General features: G+C 45.3%; 1 protein-coding gene across 5 annotated transcripts in view; it reads right to left on the reverse strand.

Annotated features, from left to right (window-relative positions):
* The window catches only part of SRGAP3 (SLIT-ROBO Rho GTPase activating protein 3), a 259,624-nt gene that overhangs the window by 100,172 nt on the left and 137,524 nt on the right, over positions 1-21,928 (reverse strand). For all 5 annotated transcript variants that reach the window (XM_036870420.1, XM_036870419.1, XM_036870418.1 and 2 more), the window contains exon 3: positions 18,992-19,154. In XM_036870420.1, the coding sequence (XP_036726315.1) occupies positions 18,992-19,154 (163 nt within the window). The remainder of the gene's footprint in view (positions 1-18,991; positions 19,155-21,928) is intronic.

Here is a 21,928-nt window from a genome sequence, read left to right on the forward strand (position 1 = left end):
CCAGGCACAGGCAAAGAGCTTGGGAAACAGTGGTACAGGCTGAATCAATACCCACTGGATGCCAGGGGCAAGGCTAGGAAGTTGCCCAGAAAAGGGAATTCAAAGTTGAATTTTTTATTAACTCTTCCCAGTTTGGTGGGATCAAGGGTCAAGTACCAAATAATTCTAAGGCATGAGGCAGAAAAGGCTGCAAAAGAGTGAAAGAGGAGGCGATGTGGGAAGCAGGGATGAAGAGGCTGGAGGGAGCACCACCGGAGCCACCTGACCTTGCACGGATGGCCAGAGATGGCATTCTAGACAGGAGGCACAGCCTGAGCAAAGGCACGGAGGCCGGGAATAGGGGGAAATGTGGTTTGCTGAGAGAGAAGCACAGCAACAGAAGAGCAGAAGATACGCTTGGAAGGCAGGTTGGGCCAGATCACGGAGGCTAGCGGAGTGCAGGCTTCAGTCAGAGTGCACCTGGGAGCCGCTGAAGGTTTTTGAGCAGCAGAGTCTGATGGCAGACTGTGCTTCTTCAGGAAGATGAAGCTGCGGTAGACGAGGGTGGATTGGATGGAGGCGCTGTAAGTCACCAGAGGGAACCTGCCTCAGTCTCTGCTCTCTCCCCCTCAGCACCAAGCCCGGGCAGGGCTGGCCACAGTGAGTGCTCAGCCAATAGAACTTCAAAGGACTAAAGGCATTTTATTTTTTATGGTTGGGTTTTGTTGGGAAGGGAAAGAGTCTCAACTACAGTTCCAGAAACTACTGAACCCAAACCAAACATTCCATCACGAACGGGAGGCTAAAACCCTGACCATCCCCAGCAGACACCACACCCAGCCCTTGGGGACCCCAGCGGCAGTGTATTCGCACTGTCTGCATTTCTCGCATGGCTTTCATGCCTGCAGAGGTTGGGGTGGTGGGTTGCTTCCTTCAAGCACAGGAAGTGTGCAGACTGTAGAATATGATTACACTGGGCCAAGAAGGGTTCAGCCCTGGTTCCTTGGGGTTGGAAGGACAAAGCCCTGTCTCTCTGACCCTAAAATCTGTAAAATCGGGTGGCAGGTGGCCCCGGCCCGGCTTCTTTTTTTGCCCATGGCTAAGGACAGTCAAACTCCCCTGAGAACCAGATCACTCGGATGGGGGTGGGGGCAGTCCTGGGCATTACAAGACGCTTAGCAGCATTCCTGGCCTGTCACCTCTAGATGCCAGGAGCATCCCCTACCCCACCGCAAGCTGTGACAACAAAAATGATCTCCAAGCATTGCCAAATGTTCCCTAGGGGACAAAATCGTCCTGGGTGGAACCGCTGCCCTAGACTTAGGGCTCCAAGTGGCAGCTTCTCTGGCCTACAGATGCGTTTTATTTGGCCATTCAGTGTTTTCAGAAAATCTGACTCTTTCCAGCATTTAAAAATCAGGAATTGCCATTACAAGTCCAGATTTTCAGCTTCTCTTGAAAAACTAGAAGATCTAGTGAGGCTGAGCCCCGACTTGGAGCAGGGCGGCCCCTCGGATGGGGCTGTGCTCTCCAGTTGGCCACAGCATCTCCCTTCACCCATCCCTTTGAGTTTATGACCCAGAAACCAGTGGGGTCTCACCGGGGGCAGCCGTCTGTATGCCCTGCTGCTCATCAAGGCAGCCATCCCAGACCTGCCAAACCCGAACGTGTGAGAGGATCTTTATACAAGTGCCCTTCTCACATGCCAACCTTTGAGAGCCACTGAAGAGCCTGGTTCCTGAGGCTGAACCTCCTGGCTCCCCCGTGGACCCAGAAACCACTGTCTGCATAGAACCCACGCCCCTGAACCCATCCTCCTGCCTGCACTACCTCTTCCTGTAGCTCTGTGGCCAGTTCCTCACCTGGCTTTGATTCGATTTACACCAGCATTTATTGAATGGCCTACTAGATATGAGCCTCCACGAGGCACTAATGACACAAAGCTGAGTGAGATCTGGTCCCTGCTCCATCAGCTGCAGCCAGCATTTCTGGAGCACATTCCATTGGTAAACACTGTCCAAAGTCACCTCCATACATTATCTAATGGAAACCTTTAAGGCAGGTACTATTATTATGCCCGCCTGGCAGATGAGGGCAGGTGGCTCATAAGGGTTAAGCAACTTGCCCCAGGCTGTACAGCTAGGAAGTGGAAGAGCCAGGATTCAACTTTTGGTTGTTCTAACCCCACAGCTGGCACTCATAAGGACCTTCTGTGGCCTGTTTCCCCAGGGCCTAGACGAGATGCGGGCACACAGGTGAAGAGAAGCCACTGCAATGCTGTCACAGAGATGAGTCCAGGCCACAAGTCCAGGCTGCAAAGGAGGGTATACCCTCTGGACGCCACCAGCCCATCCGATGTGCTTTCTCACCACTTGTGCAAAAATCTGCATCCTCGGGCCTTACCCTCACTTGCAGGCAGGTCGAGTTCTCCTTGGCCTGGTCCTTCTTGGCCCACCTGACCTGCTAGGACTAAATCGGCCATGATGGCCATCTCTGGATTCTCCCTTCTTCCTTGTTCTGATAACAAAAGATGAGATACAGGTGGCACTCACCCTTGCTTGTCTGATCACACCAGATGGTCCATCCAGCACGGGACCCAGCCTGACCAGAGTGCTCTGGCGCCTTGTGTCTAGTGACTGGGTCAGAGATGGAAATGTATTCCAGGCTGAGCCAACAAAAATTTTCCCTGCAGCTTTCTAAGAACCATACTCTCAGATCATCTCTCCTCTGGGGTCACCAAGCAAGGACATCAGGGGTCTCAAGCTACCCACCACAAGGAGAGTCAGGGCCTTGACAACAGCATTTCTGTCCTGATCTAGTGATGCTAAGATTTATCTCTGGACTTTTCCAGCTTACAGAATCCCGTGAATTTCCACCTTTGCTCATGTGAAATAATACTGATGCACTCCGCTTATTTTAGCATGAAGACACCAAAATAACCACAGGGTGAGACAGCCTTCTGAAAACCCTCTACCAAGCACCAGCTTTCAAACAGTTTCTGCAAAAGGACCAATTTTCAACCAACTAGAGAGAGCATAAGCCCCTTAAAGGCTGGAACTCTGGCTTCTCAGAGTGCTGTTCACGAAGACTTGCGCACAAAAGGAACTCCATACTGCCTGTGCGTGAGCTAACCAATACGCAGAGGCAGTGAATGGAGAGGGTAAAAGGGGGCCACCTTTGACTCTCGCTTTTCCGCAAAACACAAGACAAAACCAAATCCTGTACATTCATGTCAAGATGGCACCATATAACAAAAATTTTTTGACACAACGTTCCTGAGTGAAATCAATGTCTTCACCAAAAGTCCTGCTGTGGATGGCTGAATTTGGTTTTCAATGCAGGGCTAATCTCGCTATTAAGGGGAAACCCTCAGAACTGTTACTACAAATCCTAGGACTTCATGAGCTGTATTTGAAAAGTTCTCTTTGCAAAGGGTATGTTTCTGTCTCCCTCAAGCTAACTCAAATGTGGCGCTGGTCATTCTGCACGTCTAGAAAACATTAAAATTCTGGGTTTTAATGACAAGACTCCCTCTCACTTCTCCAGAGGAGACCATTCGAAACAACCCTTACAAAACTTTAAGGCAGAGAGTAAGGTGGAACCTTCCTCAACTCCAACCACCCCCTCTTTCATCTCATCAGGCGCTGAGTCAGCAACACCTGCCTCCCTTTTCTCTTTGCTTGATGTTCTCATGTCCAGTTTTCCCCCTTTGGGAACATTCCATGGTTTTCCTAGTTCTGGGGTTCCAAGGAAATAATGGGAAACAAATATACAAACAAAGTAAAAACAAAAACTCTGTCTCTTTTAGTGCTAATCCACTGCTTCAGCTTATTTTCTCATCAAATAACAAAACTGGAGACCCACAGATGTTCCCCATTTAAATAAACGATATATGTAAGCACTGGCCATCTCCCAAAGAGATTGCGTTTTTATTTCCAAAGCAAAGGCTTGAGGGGCGTGTCTTGGAGGGATGGGGCTTCTCCAACGCTGTCCTGGAAGGTCAGTTTATCCCTGAACACAGCCACTTGGACAGCTAACTGGCTGACATTCTCCGGGCCGTGTCCTAGCTTGCCAGTAACTGGGCTGCCAGCGCTCTGGCACGTCCCTACCCCTTGCCTCCTAACATCATCCTCAGCCTACACTCTGCCCACCTTCCATCTAGACACTTGTTACTCTTCCGCCTCCCCCCACCTTCTTCCTTTCCCTGCTCCTGGACACCTCCCTTCTTTCCTCCCCTCCCCAAACTAATTTCTGTCTCCTGTGGCTGCAACTCCAAATGTCGTCATCTACTTGTTTTCGCAAGGAGCTGGAACACCGGGGCTGGGCTATCGGGCAGCAAGGAAACAGGAGGCCCTGCGACCATTCATCAAACGTCCTCGGCAGAAGTGGACCCCACTAGTGCCTCCCAGGAGGCCAGCAGCAGGCTAAGGCAAAAAGCCTAATGTCGTGTCTGTCACCCTCTTCCCCCCCTAATTCCTCCCAGCATCTCTCTGGGACCCTGTTTGTGCTGAAAGCCTTCATTTTCAGAAATGTTTAAAATAACAGGTCTGAGGATACCTTGGAATGGCGTGACCAAGTGACCTGATAAGGTCAGGCTAGGAGTTTCTGGATGTCTTCTAATAATACTAAATATTATTATTCATATAATACTTATCGTTAATAGTAATGCTTAGCACTATCGATATTACTACCAATAATACTTATCATTAAAGAAAATAACAACAATAATAGCTATCGTTTCTTTGATCTCTTAGCATGTACCAGGCCCAATGATAACTGCTTTACTGACAATACCTCACGTAAGCCTAATATCAGCCCTTTATGGGATATAACCCCACTGTAACCCCACTTTAAAGATTAGGACACAGAGGCTCAGGGAGGGTGAGTAATTTCCTCAAGATCACAGAGCTAGTAAATGTGATTCTCTCAACAGTTCCACTCTGTTGCTTCCACCCTGTTGCTGGGAGAGCTATGACTCTATGTGCCTTTAGAATTATTTTCCCCAAACATTCCAAAATAATTATAAAACGGATATTCCTCTGCCTTACCATAAGAAGCATGCTGATATTTAAAAGGCTCTACTTTAGGTCACTGTCAATATCAGACCACAGACAGTACCCAGTGCTGTTCTGTAGAATCTCCTGTTTTCTGTGACCACGTCCTGACCCCACCCCCTGGCTTCCAGGCCAAGGCAGAAGGACACAGCGTGGACTGCTGGGCTGAGTCTCCGTGAAAGCAGAACACACTCAGGAATAATCTTTCCTATGTCCCTGGTTTTTTTCTTTTTTTGGCAAGAGTGGGGGGACATGAATCTCTCACAGATAAGCATCAATAGGCTCAGGGGACGGTGAGAGTCTCTGTATCCTAAGGAGTGTGACAAATCCGTCTTCCTGAAAAACCAATAGCTACAAAAACCAGAAGCACCTCAGTTTTGAGCTGTTTTCTCCCCCTCTACATTCTCTTCAAGGTGAATATGGATGTTGTCAGGCTTATCTGCTGGATTCAAAACATTATTGATCACTTATTCCTGCTGAATAACTGACCTGAGATATCTCTCTAACCTCCTTGTCATTTTATGATCTGATCTTCTATTTTGTTTGCATTGTTTGTGAATAGGATGTAATAGAGGATTGTACTGGCCTTTCAAAAATGTCTGTACCTATGTATCCAACACCTTCCCACCCATTCACCCATCCACCCATCCACTCATCCACCCATCTACCCAGGAACCTACCCATCCACCTATCCACTCATTCCTTTCTATTTCCATATCAACCTCCCTGATCCAGGCCCCTGTCACCTTCCACCACTAACTTGTATATTAGTGTATATGTATAACAACTGAGTCCAGCAACTCTCTTTTCAAAGCCATCAAATACACCAAATCAGTCATCCTTAAACTTGGCTCTGGCCACAACACCCCTACTCAAGAACCTTCAGTGGTTCTTCTTTGTCTAAAAAATAAAGCCCAGCTTCTCACTCTGACACCCAAGGCCCCTTTGATCTGTCTCCAACCTACCTTCCCCCCCCACCACTTAATTTCAGCACTCCAGTATTTAAAACACACAGAAGAGTAGAGAGAACGATAACAAACACCCATGAATATGCCACCCAAATTAGATAACCATTAAGATTTTGCCATTTTTGCTTCAAAATCACTCTTAGGAAGCAAAATGTTACAGAGAGCACTGAAGCGTTGTCTCCTTCCTTCTTCCCTCATCCCTCAATAACTCTTGTGAAGCTGGTGTGTATTCTTACCCAGTCCACCTTTGTATAGCTCTGTTTCAGACAGGTATCTAAGAATACAAACAATATGAACTGTTTGTGTTTTAAATTTATAAAAATAGTATAGCGTACCTTGCTTTCTTCACCCAGCATTGTGTTTTCAACTTTTATACACATTGCTTTATGTAGATCTACTTCCTCCATCTAAATGATGGTATAATAGTTCATCATGTGACTATCCATAGCTTATTTAACCAGTCCCTCCATGATGGCCATTGAGGTGATTTCTCTTTGTTTCTTTACTACAAACACTATTGCAGAAAACCTCCTTGCATAAGGTTGTGTGTGTGTGCAGATATGCTAGAATATCTTAGCTTGTACTTAGAAGTGGAACTGCTGGGATACAGGGTATGTACCTCTTCCTTCTCTGTCACAAGACACTCCCAGTGTTCTCCGAAGGGGCTGAACCAATTTACATGTTTATTAGGAGGACACAAGTGGCCCTGCTGCTCCACATTCTTGCCAGCACTTGGGATTGTTTGACCAATCTAATGCGAGTCAAACTGCGTCTCATTTTCTTTTATTTTACCTTCTCCTGATTACCTGTAAGTATGAGCATCTTTTCTTATATTTTTAACCATTTAAATTTCATTTTCTGTGACTTATTTATATCTTTTACCCATGTTCCTATTGGGTTGTTTGCCCTTTTCCAATTTATTTGTGGGAGCTGATTTTTATATTCAGGTTACTAACCTTTTATTAATTCTATGCATGCCAAATATCTTTTCCTTGCCTGGTCTGTATCTTCCCCTTATTTATTTGTTGCAGTTGTTGTTGTATAGAAGATTTTTAAAATTTTTATATAATGGAATTTATCAATATTTTCCTTTATGGTGTGTGCTTTTTTGTTTTATGTTTTATGTTTAAGCAACCTTTTCCTACTCGCCAAGGTTTTTTTTTTTTTTTTTAAAGTTATCATTAACTTTTTTTTTAATTGTTTTTGTTTGTTTGTTTGTTTGTTTGTTTGTTTTTTAATTTTTATTTATTTATGGCTGCATTGGGTCTTTGTTTCTGTGCGAGGGCTTTCTCTCGTTGCGGCAAGCGGGGGCCACTCCTCATCGCGGTGCGCGGGCCTCTCACCATCGTGGCCTCTCTTGTTGTGGAGCACAGGCTCCAGACGCACAGGCTCAGTAGTTGTGGCTCACGGGCCTAGTTGCTCCGCGGCATGTGGGATCTTCCCAGACCAGGGCTCGAACCCGTGTCCCCTGCATTGGCAGGCAGATTCTCAACCACTGCGCCACCGGGGAAGCCCTACTCGCCAAGGTTTTAAATAGAATCTTCTACATTTTCTTCCAAAATTTTTTAAAGTTTTGTTTTTTACCTTTAGCACTTTAATCCATCTAGAATATATTTTTGGGAACTAAGGTGGAGGTCTAATTTTATTCCATATGGAAAAAAAAGTGTGTGTGTGTGTGTTTAAACCAGTTCCTAAAAAATAATAAGAAATGGACAAGCAACCAGTGGAATCAGATCCATTTACTAAACAGGCTATCCTTTCCCCTAATCTGTAATGCACCACTGCCATATACTGTGTTCCCATTTGTGGGGGCTTTGTTTCTGGGCTCTGATCTGGCCCATCGGTTAGTTTGCCTAGCACTGGTCTAATACTACCTGTTTTACTGACTATCACTTAAGGGGAAGTCTTGATATCTGATAAGGCAAATGCTCCAACAAATACCAAAAAAATAGAGCCTACAGGCCTTCTTTTCTTTTTATGGGGCAATCAAGTTAAAAATTAAAAGCAAGTAGAAAGCTTTAAAGAAAATCTTTGGAACTAAAATATGCATAATTCTGAAAAATTTATGGGGCAAAGAAGAAATTGCAAAATGGAAATTATGAAACATTTACATCTGAATGACAATGAAAACATCACTTACCAAAATTCCTAGGATGGGGCTTCCCTGGTGGTGCAGTGGTTGAGAATCTGCCTGCTAATGCAGGGGACACGGGTTCGAGCCCGGGTCTGGGAAGATCCCACATGCCGCGGAGCAACTGGGCCCGTGAGCCACAATTACTGAGCCTGCGTGTCTGGAGCCTGTGCTCCGCAACAAGAGAGGCCGCGATAGTGAGAGGCCCGCGCACCGCGATGAAGAGTGGCTCCCGCTTGCCACAACTAGAGAAAGCCCTCGCACAGAAACGAAGACCCAACACAGCCATAAATAAATAAATAAAAATTTTTTAAAAAGGTAATAATATTCATATTTTTTAAAAAAATTCCTAGGATGCAGCTAATTTATAGCATTAATGGCATTAATTTTCCATCATTCTTGTTTTCTAATGTATGCATTTTTTCTAAACTTTGGTTTCTGCTCTGTTAGATTCTTTTTTTTTTAATTAATTAATTAATTAATTAATTTCTGGCTGCATTGGGTCTTCGTTGTTGTGCGCAGGCTTTCTCTAGTTGCTGCGAGCGGGGGCTATTCTTCATTGCGGTGCACAGGCTTCTCATTGCAGTGGCTTCTCTTGTTGCGCAGCATGGGCTCTAGGCGCACGGGCTTCAGTAGTTGCAGCCCGTGGGCTCAGTAGTTGTGGCTTGCGGGTTCTAGAGCACAGGCTCAGTAGTTGTGGCACACGGGCTTAGTTGCTCCGCGGCATGTGGGATCTTCCCGGACCAGGGCTCGAACCCATGTCTCCTGCATTGGCAGGCAGATTCTTAACCATTGTGCCACCAGGGAAGCCCTAATGTATGCATTTTTAAATTACATATTCTAATTGGATGTGGCAGGCACACAGGAATGTTATTAATTTTTATATATTGATCTTGTAATCAGCCATCTTGCTGAACGCTTCAGCAGGAAGTATGAGATTTACTGGTGGTTTTCGGTTAACACCCTTTATTAGACTAAGGAGGTTTCTATTTATTCCTAATTTGCTAAGAGTTAAATGGTGAAAAGATAGAAGCATGCTTTTTAAAAGTCAAGATAGTATTCAATATCCTGTAATAAACCATAATGGAAAAGAACATGAAGAAGAATGTATATATGTATAACTGAGTCACTTTGCTGTACAGCAGTAATTAACACAACATTGTAAATCAACTATACTTCGATAAAAAATAAATTTAAAAAAATGTCAAGAATGCCATTTCTCTCCCATTTCCCTCTACACTATACCAATTGAGGTCCAAACCAATATAATAAGGCAAGAAAAAGAAATGAGGTTATAAAAAAAAAAAAAAAGAAAGACCACCATCAGTTAGAACTAATCAGTGAGTGGTTTCCTGAGCATATTTTCTTATTTCTGACCCTTTATTTAACCTGTGTGCCTGAATGTTCCTTCATCCCATCTCTAAACTTAATTCTCACCATGTTCTTTCTCGAAGTCCCAATAATCATCCTAATAATAGCTAATATTTAATGATTGCTTACTGTGTACCAGGTAGGCATTTTATATCATCATTTTTTAATCCTTACAACAACCCTAAGAAAGAGGCTTTTTATTAGCTTCCTTTTGAAAATGTTGAAAGTCAGTGGTTTAGGGATTAGGTTGAGCTCACACATCTGGAAAGTTGGCAGAACAGGGATTACACAGTCTGTCCATACCCCTAACCACTGCAGTAGACTGCAACGCTGGCCGACCCGCTCATGATCTGGGACCCAGATTTTTCTGCCAATGTGCCTTTGCTTTGGTCTAGAATCCTATCTCTCACTTTTCCCAGATCTCTGCATATCCACTGGGGACACAGCAATGCACCACTCAGATCCCCTTCAGGACTGGAGGACTTACTCCCCCAGATATGGGGAGTGCTCCTGGCAGGCACCCCCAGCTATCAGCCCTATTTGGAACTGCCTCACCAAAGAGGCACCTACCCAAGGCCACATGCCCTCCCAGGAGCAACATGATGGTATAAAGGCCTAGCTTCCTCGCCACAACCCAGGAAAACTGGGAAGGGCCACCCCAGCCTCAGAGCTCCCCAAGGAGTCATTTGAGGCCTTTCTTGCAAATTCCCTGAATCCTGCCTCCCTCCCTTCCTTCTGCAGTGGGGACCCCAAGAACACTTGATAATACACCCCTGCACCATAATCACTGTCTGAGAGTCAGCTTCCTGGGAACCCAAGCTGGCATAGATCCTAATCCTCACTTCAAGATTCACTTCAAATGCTGCATCCTCAACATAAAACCTTCTCCAAAGTGCCCCCCAGCCCAGATTAGAAGTCCTCCTCCCTCTGAACCCATTTCCCTTTCTGCTGTATTTGCATCACTGATACACATCTGTCTTCACTTCCACTGTTCACTGCCAGCTCCTTGAGGGAAGTCACTGTGTCTGATTCATCTCTCTATCTTCTTTAGCATCTGCCTTTACCACTAAGCATGGGCTCTGGGGTCAGGCAAATCTGGATTCAAACCCCAGCTTCACCTTTATAGGCATCAGTTTCCTCATCTGTAAAATGGGGGTGATGACAGCATCTTCCTCTAAGGCTTTAAGAAGTGAATGCTTAGCCCAGAGCCCGGCATACAGTAAGCACTCACTAATTGTTTGTTATCTATGATTACTGCTTATCTATTGTCACAAAAGCACTAATACATGTTTGCTGAGTGAGTTGGGAACATGGCGACCAGCTCAGCAGCCTCAACTAGCAGAGCGATCGTTCACAACTTGTCTCCCTGGCAGACAGTGGAGACGGCTGAAGGCTCCTCGTCCCTGGCAGTCTGCCCACTTCACTCTCTCTCTCTCTGTGCAGGCCTCAGAGCTGGACCCTCCAGCATGCAAACCCTCACTCTCTCCTGCAACCCAAAAATAAAAAATAAACTTGGCTTTGAATCCAAGGCCATTGGTGCTTTTGATCTTGGTCACAAAGCAAGGCAATTATTGGATACAAAAGCCCTGATTTATTTATGAAATGCGACGGACATCTTCAAGGCAGGAACGAAAAAGCTCACTGAAGACCAAGCCCTTATTGCCACACAGTGAATGGCTGCTTTCAAACACAAGCCCCCCGAATGCCCTCTCTTCTCTGCTAAGAGTCTTTCCTCATTAGCGCTTCCTTCAGAACACCGCAGCTTCCAACAATCAAACTCACTCCACGGCTGGGGCAAGTAATTAAATTCTGCAGGCATCAGAGCAGAGAATAATGGATGGCTATTGTTAAGGAAGCTGAGGCTGGAAATGAAATGGGCTTCAACGCCCAGCTCAGAAATGGTTGGGGCGGGAAGAGAGAGCAAGCAGGGTGCAGATGGACCCTCCCTGTTGGTGCACCACAGGGGGCAGTGGATTCGGGACTGGACCTAGAGTAGAGAACCTGCGTCTGGGGCCGGATTCTGTGCTTACCAGAGGTGGGCCTGCATTTCCTCACCTGGAAAACCAGGAGGTTGGACTAGGTAAGTCATTCCCCATGTGTGATCCCCAGATCAGCAGCATCAGCAGCGCCTGGGAACTCGTTAGAAATGCAGATTCTCAGGCCTCACTCCAACCTGGTGAATCAGAAGCTGTGGGCATGGGGCCCAGCAATCCATGTTTAACAAGCCCTCCAGGTGATTCTGATGCTAGACTTTGAGAAGCACTGTTAGATCATGTTTAAAGATGAGGCCACAAACTCAAATGCACAAAGGGCCAAGGAGCTAAAATAAAGGAGTCGGTGTCATGCACCAGACAACCCGCAGGGGCTGTGGGGCAGTGGAGTGAGTGTGCCCAGCCTGAAGGGCCAGTGGCTACTCAGCTCTGAACAACTACCGCCAAGTATGACCCCATGTTGTTCTGGTACTGTCAGAGCTTCTAGTTTTTCAAGAGGAATACAAAATTCTGATTTTTATGCGAAATCCCACAATTTTAAAATATTGGTTGACGTTTTCTTAACATAGTGAGGGCCAAGCAGATTACACTTGAGAACCAAATTCAGCTGTGGACCACCATTTTGCAGCCTCCGTTCCAAGCTGCCTTGGACCCCCATCATGACACTTTGTCCCCTGTGCTCTTGCCTTTGTCCTAACACTGAACTCCTAACCTCCTTTCCCCACTTGGGAGACTCCTATTCATCCTTCAACATCCAATTCAAGCATCACCTCCACTGTGAACTCGTTCTCAACCCTCTGCCCCACTTTCCACCTTCTCTACTAAGAAAGTAGAGAAGAATCAAACACGGGGCCAAAGAATTGACACGCAGAAGAAGGTAACACAGAGGAGGAAGACATGGAGAAGTTATAAAACAGGTTTTTCCCACAGAGGAGGAATGAGGAAGCTCTTGGAAAAGTTACCGTATTGCTGCTTGAAAAATCGCTTAAATAAGGACACTGATCCCATTTGACCAGAACCTAATAATATGAAGTTTTAAAAGGGCAAATATAAAAACACACAAGGGCAGAATTCATAGGACAGATTAAAAAACATTTGGTACAAAATCCCCCGGAGATTTGAGCTGAGAGTTCAGAGTGGGTCAAATGCGCTGAGATGATCATGAAAAAGGCAAGTGCCTTCGTAGGTTTCATTATTAGAAATAAAGTGTCTAGACAGCCCTGCTCTCCTCTTAGCTGGTCAGAGCTTTCTGGAGTGCTCTGAGTGGTTCTAAATATTAACTTATGCCAGTCAGAGAAGCCCTGGAGCCTGACCCAGGAGGAGAGAAAACGCAAAGCCAAGTCACGGGGGTCAACTGAAGGAACCTGGCATGTTTACCCAGAGGCGGGAAGGGCCTGGGTGTGTGGTCATGAGTAACTGATGGATTTCCATGTGGATTGATCTAAGTGGCCCACAGGACCTGTGAGTGGAAACCCTGAAAGATTTCATCTCAACATTGGGGAGAATTTTCTATTGGTCTCGGTTGTCCCCAAATGCAATGCAAGGTAATGAATGCCCATTATTGGGGGAGATCTGGCAGAGAGAGGACAGCTCATGAAGAGGATGATAAAAGGACTGGAACAGAAGGCCCAGTGGACACCCATTGTTTTATTTCACCCTTCTTGTAAGAGCACCCAGCTTTTCCTGGGGAACCACCCTCAGCCATCCTTTGTCCTATGCATCAGGGGGAGCTGAATGTATGCCCAGCTTCAGGAGCACTCGTGTGACCCACACTGGTCCAGTCAGAGCCTGTAAGACCCAATTCTGGGAGAAGGGACCTCTCACTTTCCGCTGGACTTGAAGCAGGTAGGATGTAAGCCTGGGGCTGCAGGGGTCATGTGGTCATTACAGAGAGAGAGACTGACTATGCATGAGCCCTTCTCCCACCCCTCCTTAAAAACAAAACAAAACAAAAAACTGGAAAACAAAGAAAACTGGCACAGAATTGCAGAGAGATTGGGTTCTGACAACACCCTTTGTGCCCTTGAAGCCCCCATGCCTGAAGCCAGTCTTGGCTCGGAAGAGCCGATAAGCTCCCTTTCCTCCCTCAAGCCCGTTGAGCTGGGTTTCTGTTGTTTGCAACCGTTAAGAGTCCTGGTCACTACGGTGGCTGCTAAGCGCTCATCCAGTCCATTTGACTCTGGTGGATCCACGTCTCACAGTTAAAGCAAGGGCCACCTGCATGCCCAAGTCCATTTGCCCAGATGAAGCCTAGAATGGCTGTGGAATGAGAAGTGCTGCTTCCAGGCATAACACACTGCACTGCAGAAGGGGAAATGGAGAATCAGGAAAAGGTGAGTTATTAAGTCAAAGAGCATTCTGCACCACGGAGGAGCTGGCAGGTGGAGCAGCTGCCCCAGGCCCAGGCACAGGCAGGACACCTGGCCTGGAAGCCACTCCCACCTCCTGCAGAGGCAGTGCCAGAATGTGACTTGGCAGATGGCAAAGGACTCCCGCCCCAAGTGTAGCACTGTCACCATCTCCACTTCCCAGATGAGAAAACTGAGGCTCAGAGAGACTCGCCCAGGGTCACAGTGTCAGTGACAGGTGATTCTGAGACAGACTCCAAAACCCCAGCCGTGCTGCCTCCTGGAAGTGGTGACAACTGGCCATTCTCAGGCTTTACCTTCTCATCTGTAAAATAGGCTGAGTGATGATCCTGTTCCCCAGTCTGACCAGAGACCAGCCCCTGCAGTCGTTTGAGGTCTGCAGAACTATTATTATGTAAGGATGCAGGGCTCAGGGCTGAGATCATCTATAACTGATGTGACACAAGGGGGCCACGCTGTGCTAAATCAGCCAGTCAGGCCCCGTCCCCAGCTCTCTCTTGGCCCAGAGGGGCCGGGTCGTATCCTTTGTTCCACAGGCACAGAGCTGGTAACAAGGCAGCCAGGAGCTCAGCTGTAGACCTTTTTTCATTATTTTCCACCCTGTTAACCTCCATCACAAGTGAGGCTGCTGTCAGCCTAAATGAGAGCTGAAAAGATTTATCTCACTTGTCCCAGGGCTCAGCTCAGGAAAAGACCCTTCATTTCCTAAAGGCCCTGATGACCCTATCTCTGTGAGTCCCTCCCACCCAGAAAAAAAGATGTGACAGTGGCAGCGGCAGGCAGGGGCTTGTGATGGGACCAAGCAATCTGAATCCCTTCAGTTTGGCTTTGCAAAGCACTATGTGAATTTTTTTTTTTATTGCACTGTATTTACCTTTCTAATTATGTTTGTTTATGCAAATATTAAAGTTAGACTGCACTTCATAAACACAGCCCCAGGAGGAGACCAGAGCAGACTGTGTGGCTGGTGGTGGGGGGCAGGGGGAATTAGCTTGCAGTTACAATTTTGCTATAGAAGTCATCCTCAAAGTGAACAATCCACATACAGACCAGGGAGAGATGACTATATTTCAAACCAACTTGTCTTCTTCCTCTGTGTGTCTAGCAATCCCAGGTTGCCTCTTCCCTAAAACTAGTGCCTGGCAAGAACAGATGAGCTGGATCATTTTAGTAGTAATAGTCTCTTACATTCGTATTATAATAGCCAGCTTTCCTGAGCACTTACTCAGTGCCAGGTGCTGCTTTCCATGCTTTACTTGGGATTAATAACCCTCTTAACCCAAGCAACTGCCCTGTGGTTATTTCTATCCCCATTTCACAAATAAGGAAACAGGCTCAGAGAGTTTCAGTAACAAACCCAAAGACACACAGCTAATAAACAATGGAACCAGGATTATGAAGCCAGAAATTTAAGACTTCTGGACCCAAAGACCATACCCTGAACCACTTCTCAATAATACCCACCTCTTTCACTTGCACCATTTCATTTAACCCTCATACTGCCCCTGGGAAGTAGCTGATCTTAACCTCATTAGATAGACAAACAAATGAGGAAAATTTGACCCTAAAATTCCTGTTACAGAAACAGATCTTAAGAAAATAGCAGTGGCCCAGCCAACATCATTCTCAATGGTGAAAAACTGAAACTATTTCCACTAAGATCAGGAACAAGACAAGGTTGCCCACTCTCACCACTATAATTCAACATAGTTTTGGAAGTTTTAGCCACAGCAATCAGAGAAGAAAAAGAAACAAAAAGACTCCAAATCGGAAAAGAAGAAGTAAAACTGTCACTGTTTGCAGATGACATGATACTATACATAGAGAATCCTAAAGATGCTACCAGAAAGCTACTAGAGCTAATCAATGAATTTGGTAAAGTAGCAGGATACAAAATTAATGCACAGAAATCTCTTGCGTTCCTATACACTAATGATGAAAAATCTGCAAGAGAAATTAAGGAAACACTCCCATTTACCACTGCAACAAAAAGAATAAAATACCTAGGAATAAACCTACCTAAGGAGGTAAAAGACCTGTACTCAGAAAACTATAAGACACTAATGAAAGAAATCAAAGATGACACAAACAGATGGAGAGACATACCATGTTCTTGGACTGGAAGAATCAACATTGTGAAAATGACTCTACTACCCAAAGCAATCTACAGATTCAATGCAATCCCTATCAAACTACCAATGGCATTTTTCACAGAACTAGAACAAAAAATTTTACAATTCATAAGGAAACACAAAAGACTCCGAATAGCCAAAGCAATCTTGAGAAAGAAAAATGGAGCTGGAGGAATCAGGCTCCCAGACTTCAGACTATACTACAAAGCTACAGTAATCAAGACAGTATGGTACTGGCACAAAAACAGGAATATAGATAAATGGAACAGGATAGAAAGCCCAGAGGTAAACCCACGCACGTATGGTCACCTTATCTTTGATAAAGGAGGCAAGAGTATACAATGGAGAAAAGACAGCCTCTTCAATAAGTGGTGCTGGGAAAACTGGACAGCTACATGTACAAGAATGAAATTAGAACACTCTGTAACACCATACACAAAAATAAACTCAAAATGGATTAAAGACCTAAATGTAAGGTCAGACACTATAAAACTCTTAGAGGAAAACATAGGCAGAACACTCTATGACATAAATCACAGCAAGATCCTTTTTGACCCACCTCCTAGAGTAATGGAAATAAAAACAAAAATGAACAAATGGGACCTAATGAAACTTAAAAGCTTTTGCACAGCAAAGGAAACCATAAACAAGACGAAAAGACAACCCTCAGAATGGGAGAAAATATTTGCAAATGAAGCAACTGACAAAAGATTAATCACCAAAATATACAAGTAGCTCATGCAGCTCAATATCAAAGAAACAAACAACCCAATCCAAAAATGGGCAGAAGACCTAAATAGACATTTCTCCAAAGAAGATATACAGATTGCCAACAAACACGTGAAAGGATGCTCAACATCACTAATTGTTAGAGAAATGCAAATCAAAACTACAATGAGGTATCACCTCACACCGGTCAGAATGGCCATCATCAAAAAATCAACAAACAATAAATGCTGGAGAGGGTGTGGAGAAAAGGGTAATCTCCTGCACTGTTGGTGGGAATGTAAATTGATACAGCCACTATGGAGAACAGTATGGAGGTTCCTCAAAAAACTAAAAATAGAACTACCATACGACCCAGCAATCCCACTACTGGGCATATACCCTGAGAAAACCATAATTCAAAAAGAGTCATGTACCACAACGTTCATTGCAGCACTATTTACAATAGGAAGGACATGGAAGCAACCTAAATGTCCATCAACAGATGAATGGATAAAGAAGATGTGGCACATATATACAATGGAATATTATTCAGCCATAAAAAGAAACAAAATTGAGTTATTTGTAATGAGGTGGATGGACCTAGAGACTGTCATACAGAGTGAAGTAAGTCAGAAAGAGAAAAACAAATACCGTATGCTAACACATATATATGGAATCTAAAAAAAAAAAAAGGTTCTGAAGAACCTAGGGGCAGGACAGGAATAAAAACGCAGACACAGAGAATGGACTTGAGGACAAGGGGAGGGGGAAAGATAAGCTGGGACGAAGTGAGTGAGTGGCATGGACATATATACACTACCAAATGTAAAACAGATAGCTAGTGGGAAGCAGCTGCATTGCGCAGGGAGACCAGCTCGGTGCTTTGTGTCCACCTAGAGGGGTGGGATACGGAGGATGGGAGGGAGACGCAAGAGGGAGGAGATATGGGGATATATGTATACGTATAGCTGATTCACTTTGTTATACAGAAGAAACTAACACACCACTGTAAAGCAATTATACTCCAATAAAGATGTTAAAAAAAAAAAAGAAAATAGCAGTGGCCCATCAACAGATGAATGGATAAAGTACATGTGGTATATCTATATATACATATACAATGGAATATTATTCAGCCATAGAAAAAGAATGAAATTCTGCTATTTGCAGCAACGTGGATGGACCTAGAGAATATTATGCTTAGTGAAGTAAGTCAGACAAAGACAAATACTATATTATATCACTTATATGTGGAATCTAAAAAATAATACAAATGAATGTATATGCAAAACAGAAACAGACACACAGATATAGAAAACAAACTACTGGTTACCAAAAGGAAGAGGGGCAAATTAGTGGTATGGGATTAAGAGACACAAACTACAATAAATGAAATAAATAAGCAACAAGGATGTATTGCATAGCACAGGGAAATACAGCCATTATCTTATAACTTTTAATGGAGTACAATCTACAAAAATACTGAATCACTATGCTATACACCTAAAACTAATAGAATATTGTAAATAAACTATACTTCAGTTAAAACAGTGAATGTGACAAAGGTGTATATAAAAGAAGTTCACAGCAGCAATATTTATAATAATATGGAAATCACTGAAGCGTTCAACAATAAGGGATTGGTTAAATAAACTAGGGTACATCTATATGATGAAATATTATGCAATCTTTCAAAATGTTGTGGAATTATATTTATTGATATGGGAAAATTTTGTAATCCAGTGTTATATAATTTGTTAGGTGACATAAGCAGAGAGTAAAATCGTATATGCAGTCTGATCTCATTTGGGAAAAGTACATACATATTCTAGAAAGTGTATAAAATCAGCACTCATAGAAAATGTATTTACATATGTACATATAAAGAAGTTCCTATGACAACCAAAGTGATTATGGCTGAGTGATAGCATTTTAGGTGACATTAATTTCTAAGTGTTTGTTTGTTTTTGAATTTTATTTTATTTTATTTTTTATATAAGTGTGAGCTCACCTCTATGTTTCCAAATCTCCTACAACGAGTGTACTACTTACCTAACCATGCAAAGGTTTTTATTTTTGTGGTGATGGTGGTTGCTGAAGTGGCTGAGCCCCCCAGCCATATACAGGACTCAAACTCAGGGTCTGGGGTGCCGAGTCCAGGCCTCAGCCCCCAACACCCTTCAACACGCCTGCCCCCTGGTCCCATGTCCCCAAACCACACCCCACCGTGGCTGGCTGTCTTGCCAAGGCCAGCCTGGGGCAGAAACTCGGGTGGCCCAAGTACCCACCTTTTTGAAGAGTCTGATGACATCCTCGCTGATTTGGGAGAGGCGGACGATGACATTGTTCATGAAGATGTCATTGAGGGTAGCATGGTCTCGGCTCTCCCGCCTGGTCTGATGCAGGACTAGATACCAACAGTTCACAGGCGAAAGGAGATACTGGTCCTTCCTGTGGAAACCAAGACAGCTCAGGTTGGCTTCACTGAAACTGCCAGCCACACAGTGTTCTACGTTGTCACCCACCGTGGCTCTTTTGACCCTCATGGGGCCCTTTCAAACTCGTTTTATTATAACATATTTAACAGCTGGGGCAACAGAGACCATGAGGAAGCAATCCTCCCAAGGTCGCAGAGCAGTGCGGGGGCCAAAACCCAGGTCTTTGACTAGAAGTCCTATCCCATCCTACTCTCCCATTGGATGTGACACTTGCTACATGTATCCCTCCCTTCTGAGAGGAAGCTGTCTTCCGTGGAGTTAAGAAATACTAAACCAGTTGTGCTTAAAATTCTTGTATGAGTTCTAGAAATATCCAGGGGAAAGAAAAAAAAGTGGACCCTTTCCTTCCCCTCCTTGCCTCCCCCAACCCCTGGGGGGTCCCTCCAGCTCTTCACCTTTTTGTCCTCCTCCAGGGTCAGTCCTGGTCTCTTGGCCTCTTGGAAACACATTCCTTTGACCCTCAATGGAGCTGAGGGCCTGGGGGATTTCAGGTTCTATACTTGGGAGGAGAGCCTAAGGAAATCTGCTTTTGAGTGAAGTACACACAAGACAAATCTTGGTCCTTCAATGACTGACACATTCTTAGTGTCCTCTAGCTGGGCATTATGCTAAAACCCCCATTTGAGGGGTTCTCAAAGTGTCGGGGTCCCCAGACCAGCAGCAGCATCGCCTGGGGTCTCTCAGAAATGAAGGCACTTGAGCCTCACTCCAGCCCTGCTGAATCAGAACCTCTGGAGGTGACCCGGTGATCTGGGTTTTAACAAGCCCTCCAAGCTGCTGATTCACACACAAGTCTGAGAACCACAGATCTATGCACCAGTGTTTCCCTAAATTTGGGAAATGGGATATTTCTAAAAATGAAATGGGGGATATCTCTCTTCTCTGTGCTTTACCAAAGACCCCTCTGTTAGTCTCAATAAAGTGTATATATATCCTAGTGTCCAGGAAGACAGTAAAGGACAATCAGAAACCAAAATCAAACCAATAATCCCATGTTGCCACACGGGGCATCTGGCATGTGTACTTGACCTATGACCCTTCCTCCACTTTCCAAGGCGGGAAGGTGATGCTGGGGCAGAGGCCCATCCACCACCTAGGGTGACTGGCTCAAGGTCCAGTCCCCCAGGCCTGCCTGGCTCCCCCGGGGGGGCTGGCCATGGTTCTCTGAGGAAATGCGGCCTCCCACGATCAGTGTTTCTGAGGAAGGGAATTCTGCTGACTTCCGCTTTGACCACATCATCCTCCCAAAGTCAAGTGGAAGTGTAGCCCTGAGGGCCTCTGGGCAGCCACAGCACGTACACCCCTCACTGCACCCAAAGCCTGGGCTTGGGAAGGATAGGTGAGGAGAGGCCAGTTGACTTTTCTTTCTGTCACCAAACGGGCTTAAAAATCTGCCCAGGTAGCCAGAATTTGGGAGAAAGGAATTTGGTTGAGAGAGAGGATGGATATGTTAGAGACCTTTAAGGAAAATGGAGGAGACATTATGCTGTAAGAGAAACGAAGCAGTTTCTCCTTTGTTCATAGCCTAGAGAAAAAACCAGAACACTGAAATCCAACAGCCCAGCCCAAATCCCTCAGCATTTATTCCGTGTCAGGTCTCAGGTGGGCTCTGGGTGACCGTGGACACAGACCTGCCTCGGAGGGGCTCCTAATGAGGCGGCTGAGGCAGAAGGATTACAGTGGAAGGTGCTGAAGCGCTGGGATAGAAACACGCAGAGCATCCGTTCTGCGTGAGAAGCTGGAGAAAACGCGGAGCCCACTCCAGGTCCCCGTCACACAGTCCCCTTTGCTTTCCTGCCAGCTTCTTCCCGCCTGGGGTCTTCACGCGCGCTGTGCCATCTGGAGTGCGTGAGCCCCTGCTCTTCTCTCTTCCTCTGAGTCTTGGCTTAAATGATACTCCCTGGAGAGCGTGCCTCTGACCTCGCTCTAGGGCAGCGGTTCTCAGAGGTGGTCCCCAGCCCAGATGCATCAGCTTCACTTCGAAATTTGTTGGAAATGCTAATTGTCGGGGCCACTCCAGACCACTTAATAAGAAATCCTGGAGGTGGGACCAGCACCTGTGTTTTGACCAGCCCTCCAGGGGATCGCGATGCACTCTCAGGTTTGAGAATTTCTGCCTTAAGGCGTTTCCACTCCCCACCCATCACCCTACTCTAAGTTCTGTGAGAGCAGGAACTGTTTCTGTCTTAGTCACCATATCCAGTGCCCAGCAATGTGCCTGACATGTAGTAGGTGCTGTAGCAGAGAAACCCAACAGAAAAGGTCACATTTGTGCTGGGTCTTGAAGAATAGGTAGGAGTTTTCCAAATAGAGGGGCAGAGAGATGGCATTGTAGGCAGAGGGACCTGTGGATACAAAGATAGAGAAGCAGCTCAGCAGAGCTAGAATTCTGAGTGTGTTAGGGGAGGACATAAGGATGGGGAGACAGGTTAAAGGCTTGATTGTGGGGAATCGAACGCCAGCCTAATGAGTTGGGATTTTATCATCTAGGCCATATGGTTCTCAACCCAGGTTGCACACTAAAATCACCTGGGAAGCTTTTAAAAAACACCAAGACCCAGGCCCCACCCAAGACCAACTGAGTCAGAATCTCTGGGGGTAGAACCTTGGTATTTTTAAAACATTCTCTATAAGATTCTAATGTGCACCCAGGGTTAAGAATGCCTGCTGTAGGCAGTGGAGAGTCATGGAAGTTATTTAAGCAGAGGTATGATCTAACCAATGTGT

This window comes from Balaenoptera musculus, chromosome 11, assembly GCF_009873245.2.
Source record: "Balaenoptera musculus isolate JJ_BM4_2016_0621 chromosome 11, mBalMus1.pri.v3, whole genome shotgun sequence".
In the NCBI taxonomy this organism is placed as follows: Eukaryota; Metazoa; Chordata; class Mammalia; order Artiodactyla; family Balaenopteridae; genus Balaenoptera; species Balaenoptera musculus.